The sequence below is a fragment of the Pan paniscus genome, chromosome 1 (assembly GCF_029289425.2).
Source record: "Pan paniscus chromosome 1, NHGRI_mPanPan1-v2.0_pri, whole genome shotgun sequence".
In the NCBI taxonomy this organism is placed as follows: Eukaryota; Metazoa; Chordata; class Mammalia; order Primates; family Hominidae; genus Pan; species Pan paniscus.
The window spans coordinates 24,546,439-24,573,309 of NC_073249.2; the positions used below are offsets into that span (position 1 = coordinate 24,546,439).

At 35.7% G+C, this 26,871-nt stretch overlaps 1 protein-coding gene across 3 annotated transcripts in view; it reads right to left on the bottom strand.

Moving 5' to 3' along the window:
• The window catches only part of DNAH14 (dynein axonemal heavy chain 14), a 463,650-nt gene that overhangs the window by 413,590 nt on the left and 23,189 nt on the right, over window positions 1–26,871 (bottom strand). Inside the window, exons 3-8 of one of the 3 annotated variants that reach the window (XM_034947740.3) lie at window positions 24,581–24,720; window positions 19,382–19,531; window positions 15,067–15,197; window positions 12,113–12,265; window positions 10,826–10,941; window positions 5,552–5,614 (exon numbers count right to left, since the gene is read on the bottom strand). In XM_034947740.3, coding sequence (XP_034803631.2) covers window positions 5,552–5,614; window positions 10,826–10,941; window positions 12,113–12,265; window positions 15,067–15,197; window positions 19,382–19,531; window positions 24,581–24,720 — 753 coding nt within the window. Of the gene's footprint in view, window positions 1–5,551; window positions 5,615–9,871; window positions 12,017–12,112; window positions 12,266–15,066; window positions 15,198–19,381; window positions 19,532–24,580; window positions 24,721–26,871 lie in introns of those variants that run through there. The other 2 variants (XM_034947730.3, XM_008967781.4) reach the window with 2 other exon arrangements.

The following is a 26,871-nucleotide window of genomic DNA, read 5'->3' on the forward strand; positions in this document are numbered from 1 at the left end:
GCCTGGGGTTAGTGGAGGTAGGTGCAAGCACTCTCTTAGCCTTTCCAGCTGATGTCTCACTAGGTTGGGTGCCCCCCACATCCATTGGTTCCAAGCTCAAAACAGCACTAGGATTTGTTCAAGAATTGTGGTCCTTGTGGCCTATACTGCCTTTCAAGTTTATTTAGGACCACATAGCTCTTTAGTCTGCAATGGCAAGGCTTGCTGGAACTCAAGTTCCAACCACTGGGATGGGCGATTCCAATCTGGCTAGAACTGGTCTAAATTCTCCCTCTGTGGGTGGCTGTCAGTTGAGTTCGGCTGGGTTTTGATTTCTGCTGTGACAGGGCAGCACTGAGTTCAATGAACAGTCCCACAAGCACTGCACTCTCCCTCCTCTAAGGGCTCAGATTATCTCTCCACACCACACAGCCACTGCCATGGCATGGGAGAAAGATGCCATCAGTGATTCAAGACTGTTTCCTTCCCTCTTCAGTGCCTCTTTCAGCAATATGAAGTTAAAACCAGGTACTGTGGTTGCTCACCTGAGTTTTGGTTATGAAGATGCTTTTTTTATGAAGGAACATTTGGTGTTCCTGCAGGAGGTATGATCAGTGAAGGATTCTATTCTGCCATCTTGCCCCACCCTTAATCCAAATAATTGTGATATTTTAATAAATGTACACAATGTGTTAGTAAATCAGGGTAATTAGCATATTCATCACCTCAAATCTTTATCATTTCTTTGACTTGATAACATTCAATATCCTCTTTTTTAAGGGTCAGCCACAGTGACCATTGCCTGTAATCCCAGTACTTCGGGAGGCTAAAGTGGGAGGACTACTTGAAGCCAGGAGTTGGTGACCAGCCTGGGCAACATAGTGAGTCCCCATCTCTACAAAATAAAAATAAAAAATAGCTGGGCATGGTGGTGCATGCCTGTAGCCCCAGGTATTCAGGAGGCTGAGGTGGAAGAACTGCTTCAGCCCAGGAGTTTGAGGCTGTAGTGAGCTATGATCACACAACTGTACTGCAGCCTGGGCAAGAGTGAGACTCTGTCTCTAAAAAAAGGAAATAACAATAAAATGCAAAATCTTCTAACTATTTGAAAAAATGTAATGAATTATTGTTTACTACAAAGCTATAGAACACTAGAACTTATTCCTCCCATCTATCTGTTAACCAACCTCTCTCTATCCTCCCCTCCCCAACACCCTTCTCATCATCTAATAACCACAGTTTTACTCTCCACTTCTATGAGTTCAAATATTTTAGCTCCCACATATTAGTGAGAACAAGAATATTTATCTTTCCATGCCTGACTTATTTAACTTAACATGATGTCCTCCAAACTCATCCATGTTGCCATAAATGACAGAATTTAATCTTTTTTTTCTGGTTGAATAGTATTCTATTTTGTGTATATATACATTGTCTTCATTCATCTGTTGATGGACTTTTAGATTGATTCCTATCTTGGCTGTTGTGAACAGTGCTGCAGTAAACATGGGAATGCAGATGTCTCTTCAATATATGGATTTCCTTTCTTCACATAAATACCCAGTAGTGGGATTGTTGGCTTGTATGGTAGCTCTATTTTTAGTTTTTTGAGAAACCTCCGTACTGTTTTTCCATATGGTTGTGCTAATTTACATTCCCACCAACAGTGTATAAGAGTTATCTTTTCTCCATATCCTCATCAGCATTTATTTTTTGTCTTTTTGATTACAGCCATTCTATCTGGAGTGAGGTGATATCTCATTGTGGTTTTGACTTGCATTGCCCTGATGATTGGGGATGTTGAGCATCTTTTCATATACCTGCTGGCCATTTGTATTCCTTCTTTTGAGAAATGTCTATTCCAATCCTTTGCCCATTTTTAAATCAGATTATTTATTTTTTACTGTTGTTTGAGTCCCCTTTATATTCTGCATATTAATCCCTTATAGAATGAACAGTTGGCAAATATTTTCTCCCATTCTGCAGGCTGTCTCTTCACCCTGTGGATTATTTCCTTTGCTGCGCAGATACAGCATTCTTTTTTTGAAAACCATTTAATTGAAGTATGATTGACACGCAAAAAGCTGTACCTATTTAATGTATACAACTTGGTGCATGTGGAGATAAGTATACATCTGTGAAAAATCTATGCCATAAACTGTCACCTCCAAAAGTTTCCTTCCCTCCTCTTGATTTATTGTTATTTATCATAAGAACATTCTTTTTATTATTATTATTATACTTTAAGTTTTAGGGTACATGTGCACAATGTGCACATTAGTTACATATGTATACGTGTGCCATGCCAGTGTGCTGCACCCATTAACTTGTCATTTAGCATTAGGTATATCTCCTAAAGCTATCCCTTCACCCTCCCCTCACCCCACAACAGTCCCCAGAGTGTGATGTTCCCCTTCCTGTGTCCATGTGTTCTCATTGTTCAATTCCCACCTATGAGTGAGAACATGCAGTGTTTGGTTTTTGTTCTTGCGATAGTTTACTGAGAATGATGATTTCCAGCTTCATCCATGTCCCTACAAAGGACATGAACTCATCATTTTTTATGGCTGCATAGTATTCCATGGTGTATATGTGCCACATTTTCTTAATCCAGTCTATCATTGTTGGACATTTGGGTTGGTTCCAAGTCTTTGCTATCGTGAATAGTGCTGCAATAAACATACGTGTGCATGTGTCTTTATAGCAGCATGATTTATAGTCCTTTGGGTATATACCCAGTAATGGGATGGCTGGGTCAAATGGTATTTCTAGTTCTAGATCCCTGAGGAATCGCCACACTGACTTCCACAATGGTTGAACTAGTTTACAGTCCCACCAACAGTGTAAAAGTGTTCCTATTTCTCCACATCCTTTCCAGCACCTGTTGTTTCCTGACTTTTTAATGATTGCCATTCTAACTGGTATGAGATGGTATCTCATTGTGGTTTTGATTTGCATTTCTCTGATGACCAGTGATGGTGAGCATTTTTTCATGTGTTTTTTGGCTGCATAAATGTCTTCTTTTGAGAAGTGTCTGTTCATGTCCTTTGCCCACTTTTTGATGGGGTTGTTTGTTTTTTTCTTGTAAATTTGTTTGAGTTCATTGTACATTCTGGATATTAGCCCTTTGTCAGATGAGCAGGTTGCAAAAATTTTCTCCCATTTTGTAGGTTGCCTGTTCACTTTGATGGTAGTTTCTTTTGCTGTGCAGAAGCTCTTTAGTTTAATTAGATCCCATTTGTCAATTTTGGCTTTCGTTGCCATTACTTTTGGTGTTTTAGACATGAAGTCCTTGCCCAAGCCTATGTCCTGAATGGTAATGCCTAGGTTTTCTTCTAGGGTTTTTATGGTTGTAGAGACTTAGACTCCCACACAATAATAATGGGAGACTTTAACACCCCACTGTCAACATTAGACACATCAACAAGACAGAAAGTTAACAAGGATATCCAGGAATTGAACTCAGCTCTACACCAAGGAGACCTATAGACATCTACAGAACTCTCCACCCCAAATCAACAGAATATACATTTTTTTCAGCACCACACCACACCTATTCCAAAATTGACCACACAGTTGGAAGTAAAGCTCTCCTCAGCAAATGTAAAAGATCAGAAATTATAACAAACTGTCTCTCAGACCACAGTGCCATCAAACTAGAACTCAGGATTAAGAAACTCACTCAAAACCGCTCAACTACATGGAAACTGAACAACCTGCTCCTGAATGACTACTGGGTACATAACGAAATGAAGGTAGAAATAAAGATGTTCTTTGAAACCAACGAGAACAAAGACACAACATACCAGAATCTCTGGGACACATTCAAAGCAGTATGTGAGGGAAATTTATAGCACTAAATGCCCACAAGAGAAAGCAGGAAAGATCCAAAATTGACACCCTAACATCACAATTAAAAGAACTAGAAAAGCAAGAGCAAACACAATCAAAAGCTAGCAGAAGGCAAGAAATAACTAAAATCAGAGCAGAACTGAAGGACATAAAGACACAAAAAACTCTTCAAAAAATTAATGAATCCAGGAGCTGGTTTTTTGAAAGGATCAACAAAATTGATAGACCGCTAGCAAGACTAATAAAGAAGAAAAGAGAGAAGAATAAAATAGACGCAATAAAAAATGATAAAGGGGATATCACCACCGATCCCACAGAAATACAAACTACCATCAGAGAATACTGCAAACACCTCTATGCAAATAAACTAGAAAATCTAGAAGAAATGGATAAATTCCTCGACACATACACACTCCCAAGACTAAACCAGGAAGAAGTTGAATCTCTGAATAGACCAATAACAGGCTCTGAAATTGTGGCAATAATCAATAGCTTACCAACCAAAAAGAGTCCAGGACCAGATGGATTCACAGCCGAATTCTACCAGAGGTACAAGGAGGAACTGGTACTATTCCTTCTGAAACTATTCCAATCAATAGAAAAAGAGTGAATCCTCCCTAATTCATTTTATGAGGCCAGCAACATCCTGATACTAAAACTGGGCAGAGACACAACCAAAAAAGAGAATTTTAGACCAATATCCTTGATGAACATTGATGCAAAAATCCTCAATAAAATACTGGCAAACCGAATCCAGCAGCACATCAAAAAGCTTATCCACCATGATCAAGCGGGCTTCATCCCTGGGATGCAAGGCTGGTTCAATATACACAAATCAATAAATGTAATCCAGCATATAAACAGAACCAAAGACAAAAACCACATGATTATCTCAATAGATGCAGAAAAGGCCTTTGACAAAATTCAACAACGCTTCATGCTAAAAACTCTCAATAAATTAGGTATTGATGAGACGTATCTCAAAATAATAAGAGCTATCTATGACAAACCCACAGCCAATATCATACTGAATGGGCAAAAACTGGAAGCATTCCCTTTGAAAAGAACATTCTTGAAAAGATAAAATTACAGAAATGGCAAACAGATTAGTGGTTGCCAAAGGTCAAGGAGAGAGTAGGAATAAGAGGAAGGTGGATATAGCTATAAAAGGCCAACACAAGGGAAACTGTGGTGATAGCAGTGTTCTATATCTTGATTATATATCATTGTCAATGCCCTGGCTGTCATAATAGACTGTAGTTTTGCAACATTTGGGAGGGAAACTGGGTAAAAGGTACATGGGATATCTCTATTATTTCTTACAACTGCATCTCAATCCACGATTATCTCAAAATAAAAAGTTTAATAAAAACAATTTTAAAAAACATTTGGCTGATGGAGATCTTAACAAAATAAGATTACTGTTGTCTACTTTAAATGACTTAATTATGCTTCTTCCTGGAAGCAAGAAGTTAGATAAAGTGACCAAGGGAACTCATCAAGGTTTTCCATAGTTCTATGACCATAGAATGGTATACTGCAAAACACAGTGTTTAGTAGTCTTTAAAAAATAAAAATGGGTTAAGTTTAATCGTAAAGCAATGGAATGTGACTTTCTAATCACTGAATGAAAATGAAATTATATCTGCTTCCATAGTACATGTAAAACATACAGCTTCCTTTTGAAATTTTTATAAATATATTACGTATCAAAACTTACCTGCTCTTCTCTGTCTTAATTCTTTTAACATTCAATTTCCAGGTAACAAATGCTTTATTCATTCTGAAAGGAAAAATGCTTCTTATATTCCATATCCATAAACCACGTATTTATATGGAATAAATTTAGTAAAAGCTTAGTAATACCAGAATATTCTCTAGAACATATTTCATTCATCCTGAGTTACCTAAAAGAAATGCTAAGCCACATAAATTTTCTCCCAAACTATCAACAGAATATAGAGCAAAAGGTAAATGTAAATGAAAGTCCTTATAATTCTCATAGATACAGGATTCACTTAGCTGCAACATTCCAATAAATATTAAAAATTATTTTTAAAATACCGTTTTCCTTTATATGTTCATTGGCTTACTTCGAAAAGAGACTTCATATTTCAATAAAATCAAGATTCAATTTTCAGTGATAATGAAAAGGTACATTGATAAAAAGTCTGTATAGTGGTAAGTAAAAAATTAAGGCAATGTATGTCATTTTGATATTATATAATACTTATGTAAAAAATGCACTTGTAATTTTTAAAACTCAAAGAACCTACATGAGAAAGAATTGGAAAGTTTCCCTGGTTATTACTCATCATCAATAATTGTCATGCATTTTGAAAAAGACAGGCCAACTGTTTCTGCAAAGCTCTCTCAACTCTAAATGAATATGGCCACCTATATTATGCACGTGTGGGACTAGTCTAATGCAATATCACAATCACTCCCTTGGTAGCCTTTGCATCTAGAGGAAAACAACCACCTTTAAATAAACACTGAGATGTGATACTTGTTTGCCAATGTGAGATTACTTATGCAGCTAGTGAGAGCTAGTGGGTAGTGGAAAATAGTGGGGATAGGGGTGTGTCTGAGAAGCCAACCAAACAGCCAATCCTAGTGATGACGTTGGCTAATTTTGAATCAAAGATGGCTGAAAGAGGCCTGGAGCCATCCAAGCAGTTCAAAGAGAATCCCATGATATCCTTCAAACAGGCCCACCTGAGGCCTTGGAAATCAGGACTGCCTCAATCAAAATCTAGTAACTTGACCTTAAATCTGGCTCCAAAGAAGCACTCCACATAAGTTACTATTTCACTTTAATCCAAATCCATAGAGTCATCGTATCTCAGAACCCTAGAAGATCCCTGAAAATCCATAAGAATCAGAGGGGAACCCAGTGATAGTGTAAGGAGTATCTGCACCAGGTCACAAAAACTAATATACCAGAAAAGTTTCATGAGGTAAAATGATGATGCTGATGGTCTAATCACCCCTGTACTGGCATCACCAGCTTAAGTTGTTAACACTTCATCTTTATCTCATTTTTCTATTTGAAATATTACCTTTTATAATATAGTGATCTAAGAAAAACTATAAAGATATTAAAAATAAAATTGGCCAAGTGCGGTGGCTCACACCTGTATTCCCAGCACTTTGGGAGGCCAAGGCAGGCGGATCACAAGGTCAGGAGATCGAGCCCATCCTGGCTAACACAGCGAAACCCTGTGTCTACTAAAAATACAAAAAATTAGCTGGGTGTGGTGGCAGGTGCCTGTAGTCCCAGCTTCTCGGGAGGCTGAGGCAGGAGAATGGTGTGAACCCGGGAGGCGGAGCTTGCAGGGAGCCGAGATCATGCCACTGCACTCCGGCCTGGGTGACAGAGCAAGACTCCATCTCAAAAAAAAAAAATTAGCCAGGTGCGGTGGTGGGCACCTGTAGTCCCAGCTACTTGGGAGGCTGAGGCAGGAGAATGGCCTGAACCCAGGAGGGAGAGCTTGCAGTGAGCCGAGATTGCACCACTGCACCCCAGCCTGGGTGACAGAGCAGGACTCTGTCTCAAAAAAAAATAATAAATAAATCATAAAATTTAAAAATTAAGTAAGTCTATATTAATTGTACAACTTCAGTAAATATAAAATTAAGTACAAATTAAGTAAATATAAAATTTAATTTGTATTTTTAACTTGAATAAAGAAAATGAATCGTTTTGACTATAGACATTGATGCCAAATGTCATGTAAAAAGATGATTCTTGTCCCATCTGCAGTTGAACTTAAAAAGTTTAATAAATGATAATTATTTACAGCAGAGCAGACCCTGAGGATTTATCAGAAGGCAAAGACAACAGTGGAAAGTCTGACACTGACAGAGTTTCAAATAAAAAGATACAGAAAATAGTACTTTGGATAATATCTTAAATTGATAATCCAGAATCAAAAACCTATCTAGCCCCAATTCTAGTTCCTAAATTACAGGGATGCAACTATCACCTATCTTTGACGAGAAACTTCTCAGAACTGTTACTCAGTCATCTACACTACATGTGACAGGTCCCAGAAAATAACAGAACCAGCTTCATTTCCTACCAACTTCATTCCAGGAACACCACTTCTACCATCAAATCCATACTAAACTTGTTCCTGCTTCACAACTTTGAAACTTGCTATATTCTCCTTCTGGAAGCCCCACATGGCTGTCTCTTTTTCATCATTTAGGTCTCTGCTTCACTGCCACATCTGTGACCAACCTATCTAAAGAAGCAATGCACACAGACGTCTCTAGTTCTCTGTTTTATTATATTTCTAGGCCTCATCACTATCTGAAATTATTTATTTACCTATTATTATCTATCTCCCTCCATTAGAATCTAAGTTCTATAGGAACAGAAACCTGTATATTTTTTCACAGTTCTATCTCCAGTTCTTACACCAGTGAAACAAAATAGGGACATGATAACATTTATTCAATAATTAATTTCTCTGTCACAAAATCCTTCTTCTCTTACAAAAAAAAAGTTTCTCAGGTCCTTAGTTATTTAAGCTATTTACATATTAAATAAACAATTTAAAATATTATTTTTCTGTTTTCCTAGTCCCCAATGGACAACAACATATCACAAGAAAATGCAGACATTAGAGAAGAAACAAGAAAATTATAGAACTAGATACACACTAAAAGAACAACAATCTGGAACTACTTTGTGAAGAATCAGAGTCTTGAGAATCCTAATGTGATGTGATATAATGTAATGTAACATAATGTACCTTAAAACTAGATAAATTTTTAATCATGAACTTGAATCAACAAGCTGCCCCAGCTCCCTTACTCTGTTTTATTTGCCTTCAACTACATTTAGTATCCACTCAATATTTTACATATTTGCATGTTTTCTATTATCTCTCACCTACTATGATATAAATATTTGAGTGCAGGATAATTGTTTGGTTTGTTCAATACAATATCCCTGGCATCTAGAATAATGCCTGGTTCTTAACAGACTCTCAATAAATATTCATATAAATAAATATATGCACAGAAAAAAAGGCAAACCCAAGTCAACATAGTTGACTCTTGAACAACATGGGTTTGAACGGCACAAGTCCATTTATATGTACATTTTCTTCCACATCTGCCACCCGAGACATCAAAACCTATCAGGGGAAATTCAGCCAGGTATCGGGCAAAATTCACCCCCAATATTTCACGTAGGTTCTTTTCGATATTCCCTAAGTGTCGGCCAGTCTGAGAAATAAAGGGACAGCATACAAAAGAGAGAAATTTTAAAGCTGGGTGTCCGGGGCAGACATCACATGTCGGCAGGTTCCATGATGCCCCTGAGCAGTAAAACCAGCAAGTTTTTATTAGTGATTTTCAAAAGGGGAGGGAGTGTACGAATAGGATGTGGGTCACAGAGATCACATGCTTCACAAGGTAATAAGATATCACAAGGCAAATGGAGGCAGGGCAAGATCACAGGACCACAGGACCGGGGCGAAATTAAAATTGCCAATGAAGTTTCGGGCACGCATTGTCACTGATAACATCTTATCAGAAGACAGGGTTTGAGAGCAGACAACCGGTCTGACCAAAATTTATTAGGTGGGAATTTCCTCGTCCTAATAAGCCTGGGAGCGTTACAGGACTGGGGCTTATTTCATCCCTACAGCTTTGACCATAAAATACAGCCGCCCCCCGAAGCGGCCATTTCAGAGGCCTACCCTCAGGGACGCATTCTCTTTCTCAGGGATGTTCCTTGCTGAGAAAAAGAATTCAGAGATATTTCTCCCATTTGCTTTTGAAAGAGAAATATGGCTCTGTTCCAGCTCATCGGTGGTCAGAATTTAAGGTTATCTCTCTTGTTCCCTGAACATTGCTGTTATCCTATTCTTTTTTCAAGGTGCCCAGATTTCATATTGTTCAAACACACATGCTCTACACACAATTTGTGCAGTTAACGCAATCAACACAGGGTCCTGAGGTGACATACATCCTCCTCAGCTTACGAAGATGACGGGATTAAGAGATTAAAGACAGGCATAGGAAATCACAATGGTATTTATTGTGATAAGTATCCATGAAATCTTCACAATTTATGTTCGGAGACTGCAGTAAAGACAGGTGTAAGAAATTATAAAAGTATTAATTTGGGGAACTAATAAATGTTCATGAAATCTTCACAATCCACGTTCTTCTGCCATGGCTTCGGCCGGTCCCTCCGTTCGGGGTCCCTGACTTCCTGCAACAAAAACCAACCTCTACTTTCCCTCCACCTCCTCAGCCTACTGAATGTGAAAATGATGAGGATGAAGGAATTTTATTATGATCTACTTCCATTTAATGAGTAGTAAATTTATTTTCTCTCCCTTATGATTTTCCTTTTTCTTTCCTCTAACTTACTTTATTGTAAGAATACAGTATATATCTACCAGACAAAACATGTTAATTGATTGTTTATGTTACTGATAAAGCTTCTTGTCAACAATAGACTATTAGTATTAATAGCAAAGTTTGGGTAGAGTCAAAAGTTATACTCAAATTTTCAACTGTGTAGGGGGTCAGGGCCCCTAACCCTTGCGTTGTTCCAGAGTCAACTGTAGGGTGTATTTAAGTTTGCTTGACCATAAAATATTTTTACAATATTTATCCAAAGAGACTAAAATTAAGAGTTTTAATACTGAAAAGAGTAAACTTCCTTTATCTAAAGAAATTTTATGGAACATCTCATTCCTCTGTAACTTATGGCATTTCCTCATAAGTTACAGGTAACAAATGCTTTATTAATTCTGAAAGGAAAAATGCTTCTTAAATGCCAAAATTATTGGCATTTCTTCATAAGTTACAGAGGAAATGGGGTGTTCCATAAAAAATTTTTAGATAAAAGAATTAGTACTATTTTCTACTGGTATTACTGTAGTAGAACCCAGATGTCACTCAGGCAACTGCTCCTTCAATAGGATCAAACTACAAAGAATTTGTTTCATTTTTTTCACCTCACCGGAAATCAGAAAATATCTTGAATTGCCGTAATAAATAGTAATGTCTTCTTTCTGATAGCCATTCCAAAGTAGGTATGAGTTCTACTTCCTTTACACTACCAACTATATTAATAACCTACAAAATAAAGCACAAAAGCATTATTTTCTTTAAAAAATATGTACCATTTTCAAGAAATTAAGAAAGCCTGTATTTGGCTGATAACTTCTTGTAACTTCTTGCCTTTATAATTAAGCTTTTTCTATGTATGAATCCTCAGCCACTTTATCTATACCCAAATTTGATTTCCCTCAACACACTGCTTCTGTACTTGCCGTTTTCTAATGCTATTTCTTGTGCTCCAACAGAGAGAAGAGAAACTTCCTCCTCACCCTGAGATACTTTTCACAAATAGCTATTCAGATTTGAGTCTCATAATTTTTACATTTTCTATAAAAGTAGTATTTATGAACTTAATTTTAGCTACAGAAATGTGTGTATAATCTTATAATCTCACCACCCACATACCCTATATTGACATTCAAAAACTACATGCCCTTCATCAAGGAGTTCTCTCTCTTCCCATGAGTGCCCCTCCCCTATCTGAATGTCACCACATAAAAAAATTTATTCCAGAGAGAAAAGTATACATATTTTTATCAGCACATATGTATCTACGTGTATATTCATATATCTATAGAAGTTTTTCCTCCATTCTCACTTGATACTGCATATTAGAGATATTTCTTTATTTGCACATACAGATCTACCTCATGCAAAGATGTGGTCTTGCCCACGAATAAAGTTCATTTTATGGGAGGCTGGGAAGGCAGAAAAAGGCAGACAGACATTAAACAAATCATTAAAACAAGTAATTGTATATTTTCAACTTGTGATAAATATCAAAATGCTATATAAGAGTGTAAAAGGGGGATTTCTACATCTGGCAATAAAGTTTCTGATAAATGTGCCAATAAAGAATATTCTTTTCTTTATTATTATAGTTCCCATTAAGCTAGCAAATGCTTGTTTTGTAGTTCTTCCTGTAAAAATTTACCCCAAGTATTAACAAAGTATTTGATAGATGAAAAAATTTATTAAAGTTGAATCTTCAAACCTAAATCTCTACACAAAAGGAAAAACTTCACTATTAAATAACATGCTCCCAAGGAGATTCTTATATATAAACTGCTCCACAAATGACCAAGTATCTCTGAAACACAAAGATAAATGTATGCAATTAAATTCTACCTTGGATAATATTTTTGTAATATAATTCTGAAAGCTTAAAACATCCATTAAACATTACCTTTGAGATAAATGAAGCAGTAATAACCCAAAATTCTTTGCAATGTTTAGCGGTATGAGCCGATACTACCTGAAGATCATATGGATTGTAAAGGGATTTAGGACTTTTCCGAGGAAGGCAATAAACAAATTCTCCATCATCTTCCAAAGGTTTCTGAGATTAAAAAAAAATAATAAACAAATTTAATTTGACTAAATTAACTAAATTAATACAATGGGTGAACAGATTACCCACTAAATTGAAACAATTTTAATACAGATTAAAAATAAGAATACTATATTTGGAGAAAGCTAACATCAAAGTATGTCTAAACAATGTTCAACAAGATCGATCTTATGAAAGATTTAATATATTTAATTTTCATCCTTAAAAAAGGATCTTTAATTCAGAAAAAATTATCTATATACTTAATAATACATGCTTACTAATCCAAAGAACTTGATGACATACCTTTTACATATATGCCATCTTCTAGTATTTGTCTGCCAACACCAGAAATCTTTTGGGCATATTAAATTTGTCATTTATTTTGATAATGATGGTGGTTTGGTATAAGATAAAAACAGCTATTATTTGTTAAGTAATAAATATTTAATGAGTAATAACTCTTTCATATACATTATCTTTACAACCATAAGAGTTTATTAACTTTCATCTCTCATATTTAAAGAAACTAAGGCTTAATATTTTCAACCCCATTAAACAATTGCAGAAATTAATACTCTGATGGAGCTGAGTGAGGTGGTTCACATCTGTAATCTCAACTACTCAGGAAGCTGAGGTGAGGTCACTTGAGCCCAAGAGTTTGAGGCTGCAGGGAGCTTTACTCACACCATTGTGGCTTCAGCCTGGGTGACAGAGAAAGACCCTGTTTTTCAAATTTAAAAAAATGAATATTTTGATAAGTTAGATAATTTGAGAAAAGTCACAAATTCAGGAAATGGTGACGTAGGGATGTGAATCCAAGTCTGACTGCAAACCCATATTCTGAGCTATTGCAATAAACTATAATGCCTCTCCCACACTTGGCATTGAAAAATCAGCCATTCCACATTAAGGAAAATTTTAAGGAAAATTTATTTCTTTTAGCTTTAAAATAAAAGTTTCTTGAAACTTTTAACTTTTATTGATAAAAAAATTCTAAAATCATAAGAAAACTTTAGTCTTTTCTGGATAATTAAATTTTACCATAAAAAAGCATTTAGTATTTAGTGATGTCCTCAAAAGCTATTGTGTAACTAAATGGTTTCCAATCACTGTAGTTTTAAATTTTGGATCCAGTTTTACACTTTTTAAAATTCTGTCTTCCTTGAAGATTACTTGTTTCTTCTCAATTATTTTAGCTGTTTCACTTTCTTATTTCAGCTTCTAATATAATCAATATTAAATCCTCAAAAACAAGTTTAAAAACTGCAAATAACAGGAAATAAATGAGCTCTAAATGATGACTTGTATAATGTATGACCTTTTTAATAGTTATTTGGCTATTTGAGTTATCTATATTCTAAATTAGGTTTCAAAACATTACTAAGAAACAAGGTAGATACAAATCTTCCAAATAGATCATATATATAATTAAAAATCAAATTATATATGTTCCAATTAAATTATTTTTTCAATTAAAAACAAGTGTTTAATCATATTCTCAATCCTTTCTTCACACACAAATGAAATTCACTTTATTTGGGAGTCCAAGGAACCCATGTACAGCTATGGTTTTGTTTTGTTTTTAAACTACTGTGCCCACTACCTGCCAGGCACCATGGCATATAATTTTCACAGTCCTCCACAGTAACTATTATTATCTCCATTTCAAGGTCAAAACACGAAAGCTCAAGAGGTTAGGAACTTGATAATATGGTGAGTGTATAGGTTCAAAACCAGGTGAATCTGATTTGATTATACATGTACTTTCCTTCATATTGTTGCCTCTGAAAAATGATTAAAAGATGATTTATCTTCATGGTAACAGTGCAGAGCAGGGCCAGGTGCCTGTTTTTGTAAATAAAGTTTTATTGGAACACGGTCACATCCATTTATATATGTATTATCTATCAATGCTTTGGTACTACAGTGACAGAGTTGAGTAGTTTCAAAATCTAAAATATTTATTACCTGGTCCTCTTCAGAAAAAAATCTGCTGATCCTTGGTTGGAAGCAGTGGTTCTTAATTGTGCATTAGAATCATGTGGAGAGCTGAATAAAATACAGATTGCAAGGCTCTGCCTCTCAAGGTTTCTGATTCAGTGGGTCTAGGGTGCAGATGAGAATGTGTATGTCTAGTAAGTTCTAAGGTGATTCCAGTGTTGCTTGCCTGGGGACCACATTTTGAGAATTCCCTATCTAACAGTAGGGAGAGATGATCCTGTTCAATCTTAGAGCACCTGTAATAAATGAGGTCTCAGGACACACACCTTAGTTCTTACCATAGCTTTCACCCTCTGGTCATGTGACCTTGGACAAGCTAAAATTTCTCTGAAGAAAGAGGCTAATGGGTAAGAAAAAAATGAATAGCATAAGGAAATACAGACCAGACGAGATAGAAAATCAGGTACCAGGGAGTTAGAGTGTGAGAAGAACAGAATGTTACATTACCTAACAATTTCTTCTTAAATCACAGTAAAAGTGATATCCAGAAACCAAACAGTAGATTCAAGTTTCAGGCAGATGATACCCCTTTCCTGGGGACTCACTCAGAGAAAGTGATGAGAGGTGACAGACACAAACATTTTGATGTGTTATAGACTTAAAGTTTATATGCTTTATCTATTCTCCATTTCTTAAATAAGTAAAATGAAATGATGTCAAATACTTTTGCATTTACCATGAAATAATTGTAACTTGATATTAATGTAATGTTTGACTTTGACATAATATCTGAAATGAAATAAAAATTAAAATATAATTTCAATATTGATTTTTAAAGATCAAAATTAAATAAAATAGAACAATACCTTTAAAGTAATCTTCTGAATTGCAATTTTGGAGCTTCCGTATTTCAAACTGTGCTGCGGTAATATAGTTTGCCAACCAAGCTTTTCTCGTAGCCTAATAATATTTCTTATCACATCATCATCTTTTGGTTCTGGTATAGAACAATTTAAAAATCCAGTATAAGTGCAAATGTGGGCATTACTTAAGGATAATGCATAATATTACAAATATTTCTATATAGAGAAAAATTTAAATGGTAACTTAAAGTATACATAACGATTATTAGAGGAGAAAAAATAGCTCAAAACTCAGTTTTAACAGAAGTTAGAAAGAGGGAATGATATTTATGAATTTAAGAAAGATGTCACAAAAGACCTAATTCATAATTACACAGGTAGTAACAAGAGAAGAGACTAGGAATAGGAACTGGTTATACAGCTTTTCTTAATAAATGCCTAAGCTGGGGTAGGGACAGTTGGATCAGAAAAGTAGGGATGACAGTGTGGGATGGAGACATTTTTCCTAAGGATGCTCATCCCACAGACACCTTTCAGAACATCTCTCACTTAATCTCTTAGCTGACAATCGACAATCTTCTCCTTCTTGAAAGACTCTCTTTTCTTGGCTTTTATTTACCATGCAACACAGGTTGCATGCTGTCCTGCTGGCCCTTAAACTTCCTTTCTTGATAGAACAAATCATGGAAAGAGAAGCATACAAAAAGCCATGCTAAGAAGTTATATTTCTGGCCCTCTAGAACTTACAAACAGCATTGGACTAAAACAACTTCTTTGCTAAGGATTAAATGAGACTTGAGCTCTTGTATAAGACACTATTATAACTAGGATGAGGCACTTGCATGACTCTAAGAGTGAGTCCCTCTTTACATTTTGTGCCCTAGGTGAGGTATTGAAAATTAGTATTAAGGATATGGTACAAACTGTGTATGTCTGACAAGAGGATAAGTAACATCATAGACCCAGATATAAAAATATATACCTTCTAGAAATCAAAATAGTGTGGTATTGACATAGAAAAGCACAGAAGTAGAAAAAAATTAGAGTCTTGAAATATAACTGTGTATATAAGCCAATCTAATAAGTGAAAAAGATAATTCAAATCAACAGAGCGATTATTCAATAAATCATAATGCAAAAGTGGTTAGCCATTTGAAATAAATATGTAGTTATATGCAAGTATAAATTATAGATGGATTAGAGCTATAAATGTGGAAAAACAAATTATAGAAATACTAGAAGAAAATATGGGAGAATATGTTTATAAACGTGGGGTAGTGAAGGCTTCTTGAAAAAGAATCAAAGCATGTTAAAAGGAAAACAATGATAAATTTGACTTGCTCAAACTTAGCAACTTATACACAAGAAAAGCTACCATACACAAAGTTAAAATATAATTAACAAATTTTAAAAAGATGTTTATAACCTATATAACAGGCTAGATATTACTATACCAAATATTTCAAGAATTCTTAATGATTAAAAAATAAACATTTTGATAGAAAGATGAACAAAAAATTTACAGGAAAAGATAAATGGCCCATAAACATATGGAAAAATATTCAACCTCATTAGTAATCAGGGAATTGCAAACTAAAATAAAACTGAAAACACATATCTCACTCAGACTGGCAAAAAATTTAAAATTGGAAAATATCAACTATTGGCAAGGGTATTCCCCTTGTGTGATATCGTGAAAGTATCATAAATTAGCATTTCCATTTTTTAGTGTAATTTGGCAGATTCAATAGATCTGACAAAGACTGTTCGAAAATGGAGGCAATTTCAGCAAATAAAATAAAGAACGCTTTTTCAGAATAAATAGTAAAATATAAGGAACACATAACTTTCAAAAAGCTGGAAAGAAAACATTTTTCTAAAAAAGAGTTAGGTTAGTTCACGACAGAATCAAGAATGCTTACTAAAAAGAAACAAGGTCAGGAGTCTGGCAAATTTTGGCTGGGTCCTCTGCTCAGGTTCTCGCAGGGCAGAAATCAAAGTGTCAGCTGACCATGCCCTTATCTAGAGGCTGGGCTAGTGAAAGACTTGCCTCCAAGCCCCTCAGGTTTGAGGTGGAATTCGTTTCCTTATGGCTGTATGACTGAGGTCCCCATTTTCTTGGTAGTTGGCTGGGTACAGTTCTCAGCTAGCTTTAGGGTTCTTGCCATGTGGCCCTCTGTACAACATGGCAGTTTGCTCCTCAAAGGCAGTGACAGGGCCTCGCTACTGCTTCTGGTCTCTTAAGGGTATATCTGATTAGGTCAGGCATGCCCCTAATAGTCTCCTTTGATAAATTGAAAGTCAACTGATTTGATTAAGGGCCTTAAATACATCTGAAAATCCCTTTGCCATATAAAATAACATAAAAGCATGGGAGTGACAGTCCATCATATTCACAGGTTCTGCTTCCACTTAGGGGGAGGCAATTATACAAAGCATGTACACCAGAGGGTAGGAATACTGGAGGGCATCTTAGAATTCTGTCTACAACTTTCTTTTTTAACAAAATGACAAAATGTTGTTAAATCCTAGTAATGAGTACATGAATACTAAATTATTTTCTCTATATTGTATATTTGAAATATTTAATAATTGTTCTAAAATCTAAACAAAATGCCACTTAGGTCTTTATCAGTTTACATATTCATGAATTTATAGAAGCTAAATGAGGGAAGCAAATTAAAGAAATGCAATCAGTAAAGAATTAGAATTTTATTTATCTGGCAGCCATTAAGCCTAAATTTTTGGCCTTTCTTACACTAGATACCAATTTCAAAACACTGAAGGACAATGCAACAAAATATTAAGAATTCTTAATGTACAGCAACATTTGTTGCAATAAAGCCACTGTATCAGTTTCCTGGATGCATAATATGGTTTGGCTCTGTGTCCTCACCCAAATGTCACCTTGAATTGTAATTCCCATAATCCCCATGTGTCAAGTGTGGGACCAGGTGGAGTAAGTGGATCATGGGGGTGGCTTCCCCCATGTTGTTCTCATGATAATGAGTGAGTTTCATGAGATCTGATTGTTTTATAAGCATCTGGCATTTCCCCTATTTGCACTCACTCCATCCTGCCATACTGTGAAGAAGGTGCCTGCTTCTCCTTTGCCTTCCACCATGATTGTAAGTTTTCTGAGGCCTCCCCAGGAATGTAGAACTGTGAGTGAATTAAACCCCTTTCCTTTATAAAATACCCTGTCTCAGGTATTTCTTCATAGCAGTGTGAGAAAGGACTAATACAATGCATAACAAATTACTGCAAATTTAGTGGCTTCAAACAACATACATTTACTATCTCACAGTTTCTGTGGGTCAGGAGTCTGGATACAGCTTAACGGATCCTCTGCTTAAAGTCTCAAAGGCTGTAATCGAGGTGTTGCTTGGGAATGGATTCTCATTTGGAGGCTCTATTGGGAAAAGATCTGCTTCCAAGCTCCCTCAGGTTGTAAGAAGAATTCATTTCTTTGTGATTGGAATCATAGCAGCTTGCTTCTTCGAAGCCAGCAAAGGGGAGAGACTCTAGAACAAGTCCACCAGCAAAATGGAGTACTGGATAATGTAATATGATCACAGCAGTGACAACCCATCACCTATTAGTTAGAAGCAGTCACAGGTCCTTTCCACATTCAAGGGGAGAGAATTATACAAGGGCATGAACACCACCACGTCCGTGGAGGTTTTGTGCTATATGAGGTACTTATAATTTTGAGGATATTTATTTAAAGAAAGGATGAAGGGATGAAGCCTGTGTGAGTGAGAGGCCCTGAAGCTTAGGCTTCAATAGCTTTATGATAAATCCACCTCTGTACCATGGTGTTTCAGTGAAAATAGAAAAGTTTCCTTTCTTTTATAAAATTAAAATATTAATACTAAAAAGAATTTCAGTTATAGAGAAAACACAAACTAGAAGATGTTAGTGGAAGAAAATCTATTTAAATAAACTATTTATTTGGGGATTTAAACTCTATCAGGCAAAGGCATAAAATTGTTAAATAAAATGAAATCATCAAGTTTTACTACAGTTGTATGTAAAAAACCATACAGTTTATATTATAGTTCTAAAATCATAGCCTTCAGATATTGTTCTTAGTTAAGAACAGTCATTAAACAGTCTCTGTCAATTTTTCAACATAATATTTTAGATTTTCAAAAAGAATTTTAAAAGCATTGTAATAATCCTTAAGCAACCAAACACATAAAATTCAGTAAGACTGTTTTTTCTAAAGTCAGTGTCCAATATAAGCACACAAACCACAGAATAATCTGAAAAAGTATAGTGATTTCTAAGCAATTGGTTCAGTGATACCACATACCTGTTCTATCATAGGACACAGGCCTGGCTTTCCTAACATTTCGACAAGCATGAGTTTGATCCTTTTTTCTCCTTGACTTCCCTTTCTCCTTAAGGGAAGTTGGCTCTGGAGAAACCATATGTTGTTGAATTATACTTTCTCTAAGGTAATCTGAAAATAAAACCATTATTAACTGAATAACTAGTGTGAGCTGTAAATAATACCATAGTAATTCCACATACCCAGCAATACAGTTAATGATTATATAAGGCAGTATAGCATGGTAGTTAAGAGCACAGGCTGAATCCCACTGCCTGGGTTCCAAGCTCATATACAAGCTTTAACACTCATAGTCACATGATTTACTTTGTAAGTTACCTATCTGCCTTGCTTTCCTCACCTTTGAAATGAGAATTGTCACAGTAAGAACCTCATAGGTTGTTACAAGAATTAAATTAGTTAATACATTTAAAGCACACAGTAAGTGCTTACTAAGGTAAGTGTTAGGTAACTTTATTATTAGGTTGATACAAAAGAAACTGTGGTTTTTGAATATTATACTAAATCTTTAAAGTGTGAATCCTCACATGAAATAAATACAGAAGAGGACCCTGTTTATTAACTGTAATTTGATAACTGAGCAGAGAAAATATTTAGAGATAAATACAGAAAAGTAACAAAAGGTCTATTTCTTATTTTGTCTATGGCTTACCTAATTGGTAGACTTAACACATAGAAGAATGGGGAAAATATTAAAAACAGACCTTTGAAGAAAGAAATACATTTTCTTGTTCTCATTCATTGAACAAATATTTCTGTAGTGCAAGGCATTGTGCTACAATTTAGTAAGGCAAAAGACACGATAATTACAAACAAAACAAAGGGATACAAATGAAATAAACAGTAAGTTTTATTTCAACCAATAGTCCTAATTCAGAAGAGAGATAATTTCCCACTTGTATAATCAGGAGACCACAGACCTCTCCTGTTCCAAAGATCAAATGTTGAATGATGGTAAGGCTTTCAATTGTGGGGTAGTGAGGAGGAGGGTGGCTGGGGATGAGAGAAAGATAAGAAAACAAGAGGACTGTTCAGGAGATCACAATGAAAAAAATGTGGGCATTAGTGGAAAGATTGGTGAGGTAGTTGTGAAAACTTTCTTCTATCTTTAAGCTCTATTTCAAGAATTTCTCTGACCTCTCTACCTTAGTTGAAACCTAGTTATTCCCTATGGCACTACTGACATGCAACCCTCTGGTTAGAGGCTGTTTATATTCCCACACTCCATTTACTTCAAGATTGGAAAGTGAGCTTGTTTTAACACTCCTTACTCTCCATTCACCACTTCCAAATCATAACAACTTGCCCTCTTTCTTTAATAAATAAAAAAAACCCTATTCCTTAGAAGCTCATGCTTTTCGATTCCACTATATTCTTCCACTCTTCATTGATAAGTACCAATTGCCTGGTCACTCAATCTGGAACTCTGGCTCACGGGAGAGCCAACTTTCTCCATACTAAATCTGCCATCATGTGGATGACTTCAGTGTTATGAATTAAGACCCTGTCTAAAGCTGTGCTCTCCTCCCCCATTTTCTAGATGTCCTCCCATCACTAAGTCTACATCAACCAACCACATTCACAATTACATAATAGTGCTTGTCATCACTTGCCCTCCATCCTCTCAGCTTGTTTAATTCTCCCAACATGACCATTTTTTAAGCTCATCAGGAACTCCAGTCCATTGCCCCATTCCTTTCTTACAATCCATCATCCCTCTATTTTATTTCACCTTTCTCTTTATCCAGCTTAGATTATGTCTTTCCACAGCACTCTTGCCAATATCCTAAACTCCCTCTTTCTGTTGGCCTCACCTGTATGGCAAAACGCTGACCCTGGATAAAACCAACTCTATGTGTTCTTTGTGCCTACATCTGCACATCCTAGTGCTATTTGAAAGAGGCCCTACGTGGATTGGTAACCCCCAAAATTCATTTTAATTAACCACAAATGGATCCTGAACACAAACCAAAAATCCTATTGTCTGTCCAGTTAACTTGCTCTTCTTCCTTTTCAATGACTATTTCAGATTTTCTCCATGCTCCTCAAATCTCTAAACCTTTACCTTTCAGTCTCTCTCCTCTAAATGATCTCAAAGCCTACTTCCCAGGGAACAAAAAAAGCATCAGTGGGAATTCCTTCAACTTGCCATTTTCAAACAAACAAAGCAACCCACATGTGCACCCATCTTTCCCTCCTGTCCTCCTGACTTAGTAAAGGAGGTGTCTGGTTTTCCTCTCATCCAAGACCAATCCTTTCCACATTTTGTTTAGATCATGTCTCTTCATGCCTACACTATTAACTACTCCTTTTTTCTTTTGCATATCCAAGCAGCTCCTGCCTCAAAACCACAGCTCCTCTGGTTATCAGTCTACATCCTGCCTTTCTTCACAGCTAAACTTCTCTCAAGAGTTGCATATAGTCACTAACTCTATTTCCTCATTTACTATGCATTTCTTATTCTACTCTGGTCTGGCTTTGGAACGCCACAAAAACAGCACTCACGTCCCATATTCTTGAGGTCAGTAAATTCAATGGACATTTTCTAGTCCTCATGTTACTTACCAGTGTTATTTGATACTTTAGACCACTCCTCCTTTTGGATACAGTTGTTTCCTTTGGGTGAGTCCTGTGACACCTCACACTCTCTCTTTCTTGTCATCCTATTCAGCTTAACTCTGACCAATCCCATGTCCTTTGCAGCTGTCCTTTTCCTGGCTCGTAATTGCTACTGTTCCTTGGCCCTGTTTTAGTCTCACTTTATACATTCTCACTGGTCAATCTCATCCATGACTATGGCTTAAACTTCCACACACATGATTATTCCCAAATACAACACCTCAGCCCTAACTTCTCTGAGCTCCTGACACATACATTCAACTGCCTCCTAGACATCACTGGCATGTGTCAAAGGTACCCCAAATTCAACATGTCCAAAATTGAACTCATGATCCTTCCTCTAAACTCCTGACCTTTTTTTAGGACTTCCTGTCTTAGTGAATGGGACCACTATTCATTATTTTAAGCAAGCCCAAAGTGTAGGTATCATCTTTGACACCTCCTTCTCTCTCACCAACCCATCACCGTAACTGATAATTCTACCTTCAGAATATCTACAGCCTCATAAATGGTCCCCCTATATCGATTCTTGTTCTCTTCCAATCTGTTCTTCAATATACAGCCAGAGTGATCTTTACAAAACAGAAATCCTCATATTAACTCCTTGCTTAGAACCTTTCCACGGCTCTTATCTTCAAAGTATAATGACAAAATTCCTTAACGTGGCCAAATCCTTGCTTTACCCAACACTTGTATCCCTGTCTAGCCTAATATTTCTTTCCTCTTTCCTAAGAAAAATAGCAAAAGGCTCAGAGTACTCCTACTTTTCACTCTGTTGGAGGGGAAGCTTTGTCCAGCCTGCAAACACAGCTATCTGTAAGGTCTAGGCACTCCACAGATTAAAACATTCTGGCCCAATGAAGGCCAGAATTCTGGAAGCTCAGGCCCCTTCCAGAAATCAAATATACCCATCTTCAGGCAGAGGATGAAGACAACTAAAGGTGTACCTAAATATTGTTTGTGGTATGGATTTAATAGGTAAAATAGGAAGAAATACAGTCATGTATTGCTTAATGACAGGGATACATTCTGAAAAATGCATCATTAGGCAATTCTGTCACACAAACATCTAAGAGTGCACTTACACAAACCTAGGTGGTACGGCCTAGTACACACCAAGGCTATATGGAATAGACTATTACTCCGAGGCTACAAATCTGTATAGCACGTTTCTGTACTGAATACTGTTGGCAACTGTAACACTATAGTATGTATTTGTGTATCTAAACACATCTCAACATAGAAAAGGTACAGTGAAAATACAGTATTATTATCTTATGGGACCATCATCATATATTCAGTCCATCATTGACCAAAATGTCGTTATGCAGTACATGACTATATATTATTACTAAAAACAAAGTATGGTCTAGTCCAGAGAGAACAGGAAACACTAATTTTGGCAGACCCTAAAACACCTGAGAAACAATAACATTTAAAGGGAACACAGAGAAGTAAAAATCCATAAAAGAGACTGAAAATGAGCAGATAGACAAGTATAAAGAAAGCCAGGTGAGTAAATTTCCTTAAAAGTCAAGAGGGAAAAATGGAAATAAGTGGTCAAATAATAAAATATTGCAGAATGGTGCAGTAAAATACAAATTATTTTATTTATAAATTAATTATTTTATAAAGATTAGCCATGAGGAGGTATCTGGTGACCTTGAAAGAGTCTTATCAGTAGAATGAAGGAGGTAGAATCCAGGTTGAGGAATGAATTAGAGGTAAGGAAGTCTAGGCTACTCTTTCAAGAGGACTGATAACTCTGAAAAGCTAATACAGAACTAAAGATGCTTCTGGGTTGTTTTGTTTAAGGTGTTTAAGCATGTGGCATGTTTATGTGCTGACAAAAAGAGCTAGGAGAAAAAAAGACATAAGAGAATATATCTGATGGACCCCAGCTTCCTATGGAAATGGCAGAAGCGGAGCTCCAGAGGTGGTGGGATTTACTTTAAAGGAGAGGAGGTACAGTTTTCCCCACACAAGCACCATAAATGGGGCTGGAAGCTTATAAAAGTGAGGACATAAGAGTGCTGGATGAGAAAGGAAGTTGTGGTAAAAAATAAAATCAAATCCTGAAAATGGCAGAATTTGAGTGAAGAAGGAAAGAAGACTTAAAAAATGGAAGTATGTGAGGGAGTAATTAGACACTAGTAGGTAAGACCAATAAAGGAGGTCACAATACAGCTAGAGGCACTGGGGACTTAGGAGAACCGTGACCCACCTGTAAGGTCTGTACCTCAAAAAAAATGACATGATATGCATGAAAAAGTGATGGAAACTGTAAAGTGGTACAGACATATCAGATATTCTGACATTTCACTGGTATTAGTAATATTCGTTACTTTTATTATGAGTAGTTAATGTTCCCGTTATTTGAAGACACTGCTAACTGCTACAACTAATGAAGTTAGTAAAATAGACACTAATATTTCAATATGTTTCACTTGTTTCTTTAATTTAATGCTATGAAAAATTTCTTTCAATTTCCATAAACTAAAATATAAATCAACATGCCAGAATAGTAATCTTGATAAATACCTTCTGTTTTCTCTGACTTCAAAGATTCAGAGAATGTTCTAACTGTTTTATATTCCAATGTTTCCTTTTCTGCTATTTCAGCTGGTTGAGTCTCTAATGGTTTCACATCTTCATATTTTTTCTCTTCATATCTTAAAAGTCTAAATGACAAAGAAAACAATTCTAAGAAAATAAATGGAAAATCACACCAATAAAATACTGAGCTATTAGCATATTACCAAAATTTCACATTTATAATTAAAACAGCTTCTTAGGTTTAATAAATGCTATGGTTAACATGCTCCATAATTGAAAGATTAAATATTTATTCTGAACAATACAATATAATATCTATTCACTCAAGTAATTTTTGATAGGCACTTTGAAAAAGATCTGCAACATTTACATGGAGAGTCTAGTTAAATTTTAAATAGGTCTAACTGGTGTTACCACTAAAAAATAAATATAAATTATCACTGAACATTTAAACTTAGAAGGGCTTTATGAATCTTGATCTCATTTTAGGAGATGAAGAATTGTTACCCAATTAAGCAAAGTGAAGTCAGAACACAATTTTCTGAAATTTCATACTCATATGTTGCCTTCCTTTTTTTTCACAGGACACTGGCCAACTGTCTACTGCTGGAAAAACTTTTTCATAAGAACAGAATCCAAAATTACTGCCTACAATAGACTTATATGGTAGATCACAGTTTTACAAAGCAGAGAAAATTCTAGGTTCCATAAAGTCTTATATGTAGTGTTAAGGGGAAAAAAAGCACTTTATTGGTATATTAAAGAAAAATACTTATATCATTAAGAAGGTAATATTTCTTTTCTAGGACAAAGAAAGCACAATGTCTTTGAACTTATTTATAGATCATTTATTAGGTATTATTCTTAAATCCTTTTCATTTGAGCGCTTTAAGTTCCCTCTTTGTTTATAAACATCTTGAAAATTTTCCCCTTCATTAAAATGTCTATCCATATCTGTTGTCCTCCCCACCTTTTTTTCTTTTTTTTGGTACTGAATTTTTTGCCATTTTCTTAACAATGTGTAGTAGTTATTTACACATTTTGAGCAGCAATCAAAATGTCACTTTGTATCTCTGATTTGGAATTATCTTTTCACTTTCTTGATGTCTTTATAAACAGAAGTTACTAATTTTAATATAATTTATCTACCTTTTCCTTTATGGTTTGTATTGTTTATGGCTTCTTAAGAAATCTTTCCTTAGTCCAAGGTAATAACAAAATGAGCTTATATGTTTTCCTAACATAAAGTTTTACCTTTTACAAGTCTTTTAATTAATACATAAGTCTTTAAATCCTTGACTTTTTGGTATAGTGTAAGAGACAGACTCCATTTCTTCCCCTGCCCCCACCCAATAAGGATATACAATTGTCACAGCACCATTATTGAACATGCCCACTCAATCCTCACTAACCTATAACGCCAAGTCTATGTTCACTTAAAATGAATATAATTGTCTGTTCTTGGGTTCTTTATTCTTTATTTGTGTATCCTTGTTTCTACAGCACACTTCTTAGTTATGATAGCTTTATAATAAGTTTTTATAGTTGTAGGTCAAGATTATCAGATTTTCTTTTTAAGGAGTGTTTTACATATTCTTGGCCCTTTGCTCTTCTATATAAATTTTGTTGAATTCTCAATTAAACTTTATAATTTTCTCATAAAGGTCATAATTACATCATTTTAAAAAATCGTATTTATTTGGGAGGCCGAGGCGGGTGGATCACGAGGTCAGGTGTTCAAGACCAGCCTGGCCAAAATGGAGAAACCCCATCTCTACTAAAAATACAAAAAAAATTAGCCAGGTGTGGTAGTGGGCACCTGTAACCCCAGCTACTCGGGGGGCTGAGGTTGGAGAATCGTTTGAACCTGAGAGGCGGAGGTTGCAGTGAGCCAAGATCGTGCCACTGCATTCCAGTCTGGGCGACAGAGTGAGACTCTGTTTCAAAAAAAAAAAAAAGTATTTCTATGTATCTAATGTACCTATTTTTTGATACTATTACAAATGATACCTTTTGCTTTCCTAGGATTTCTCAGTTGTTGGTTAATTTCTCATATCCAACAACCTCCTTCTCACTTTTTTGGCATATGCAAGGTTGGTCTGGGGGAAGGAGCCAACAACCAGGGTTAATTTGCCTGTCTTATCAGAAAACACTCCCTGAGAAACTAAGGTTTTCTAAACTCTAGAATCATCAATAAATTCTGATAAGATATTTTAAGTCTTTCACTGTCAGAATGGCTTACCACCAGCCATACACTGCTGAAATCTTACTTTAGA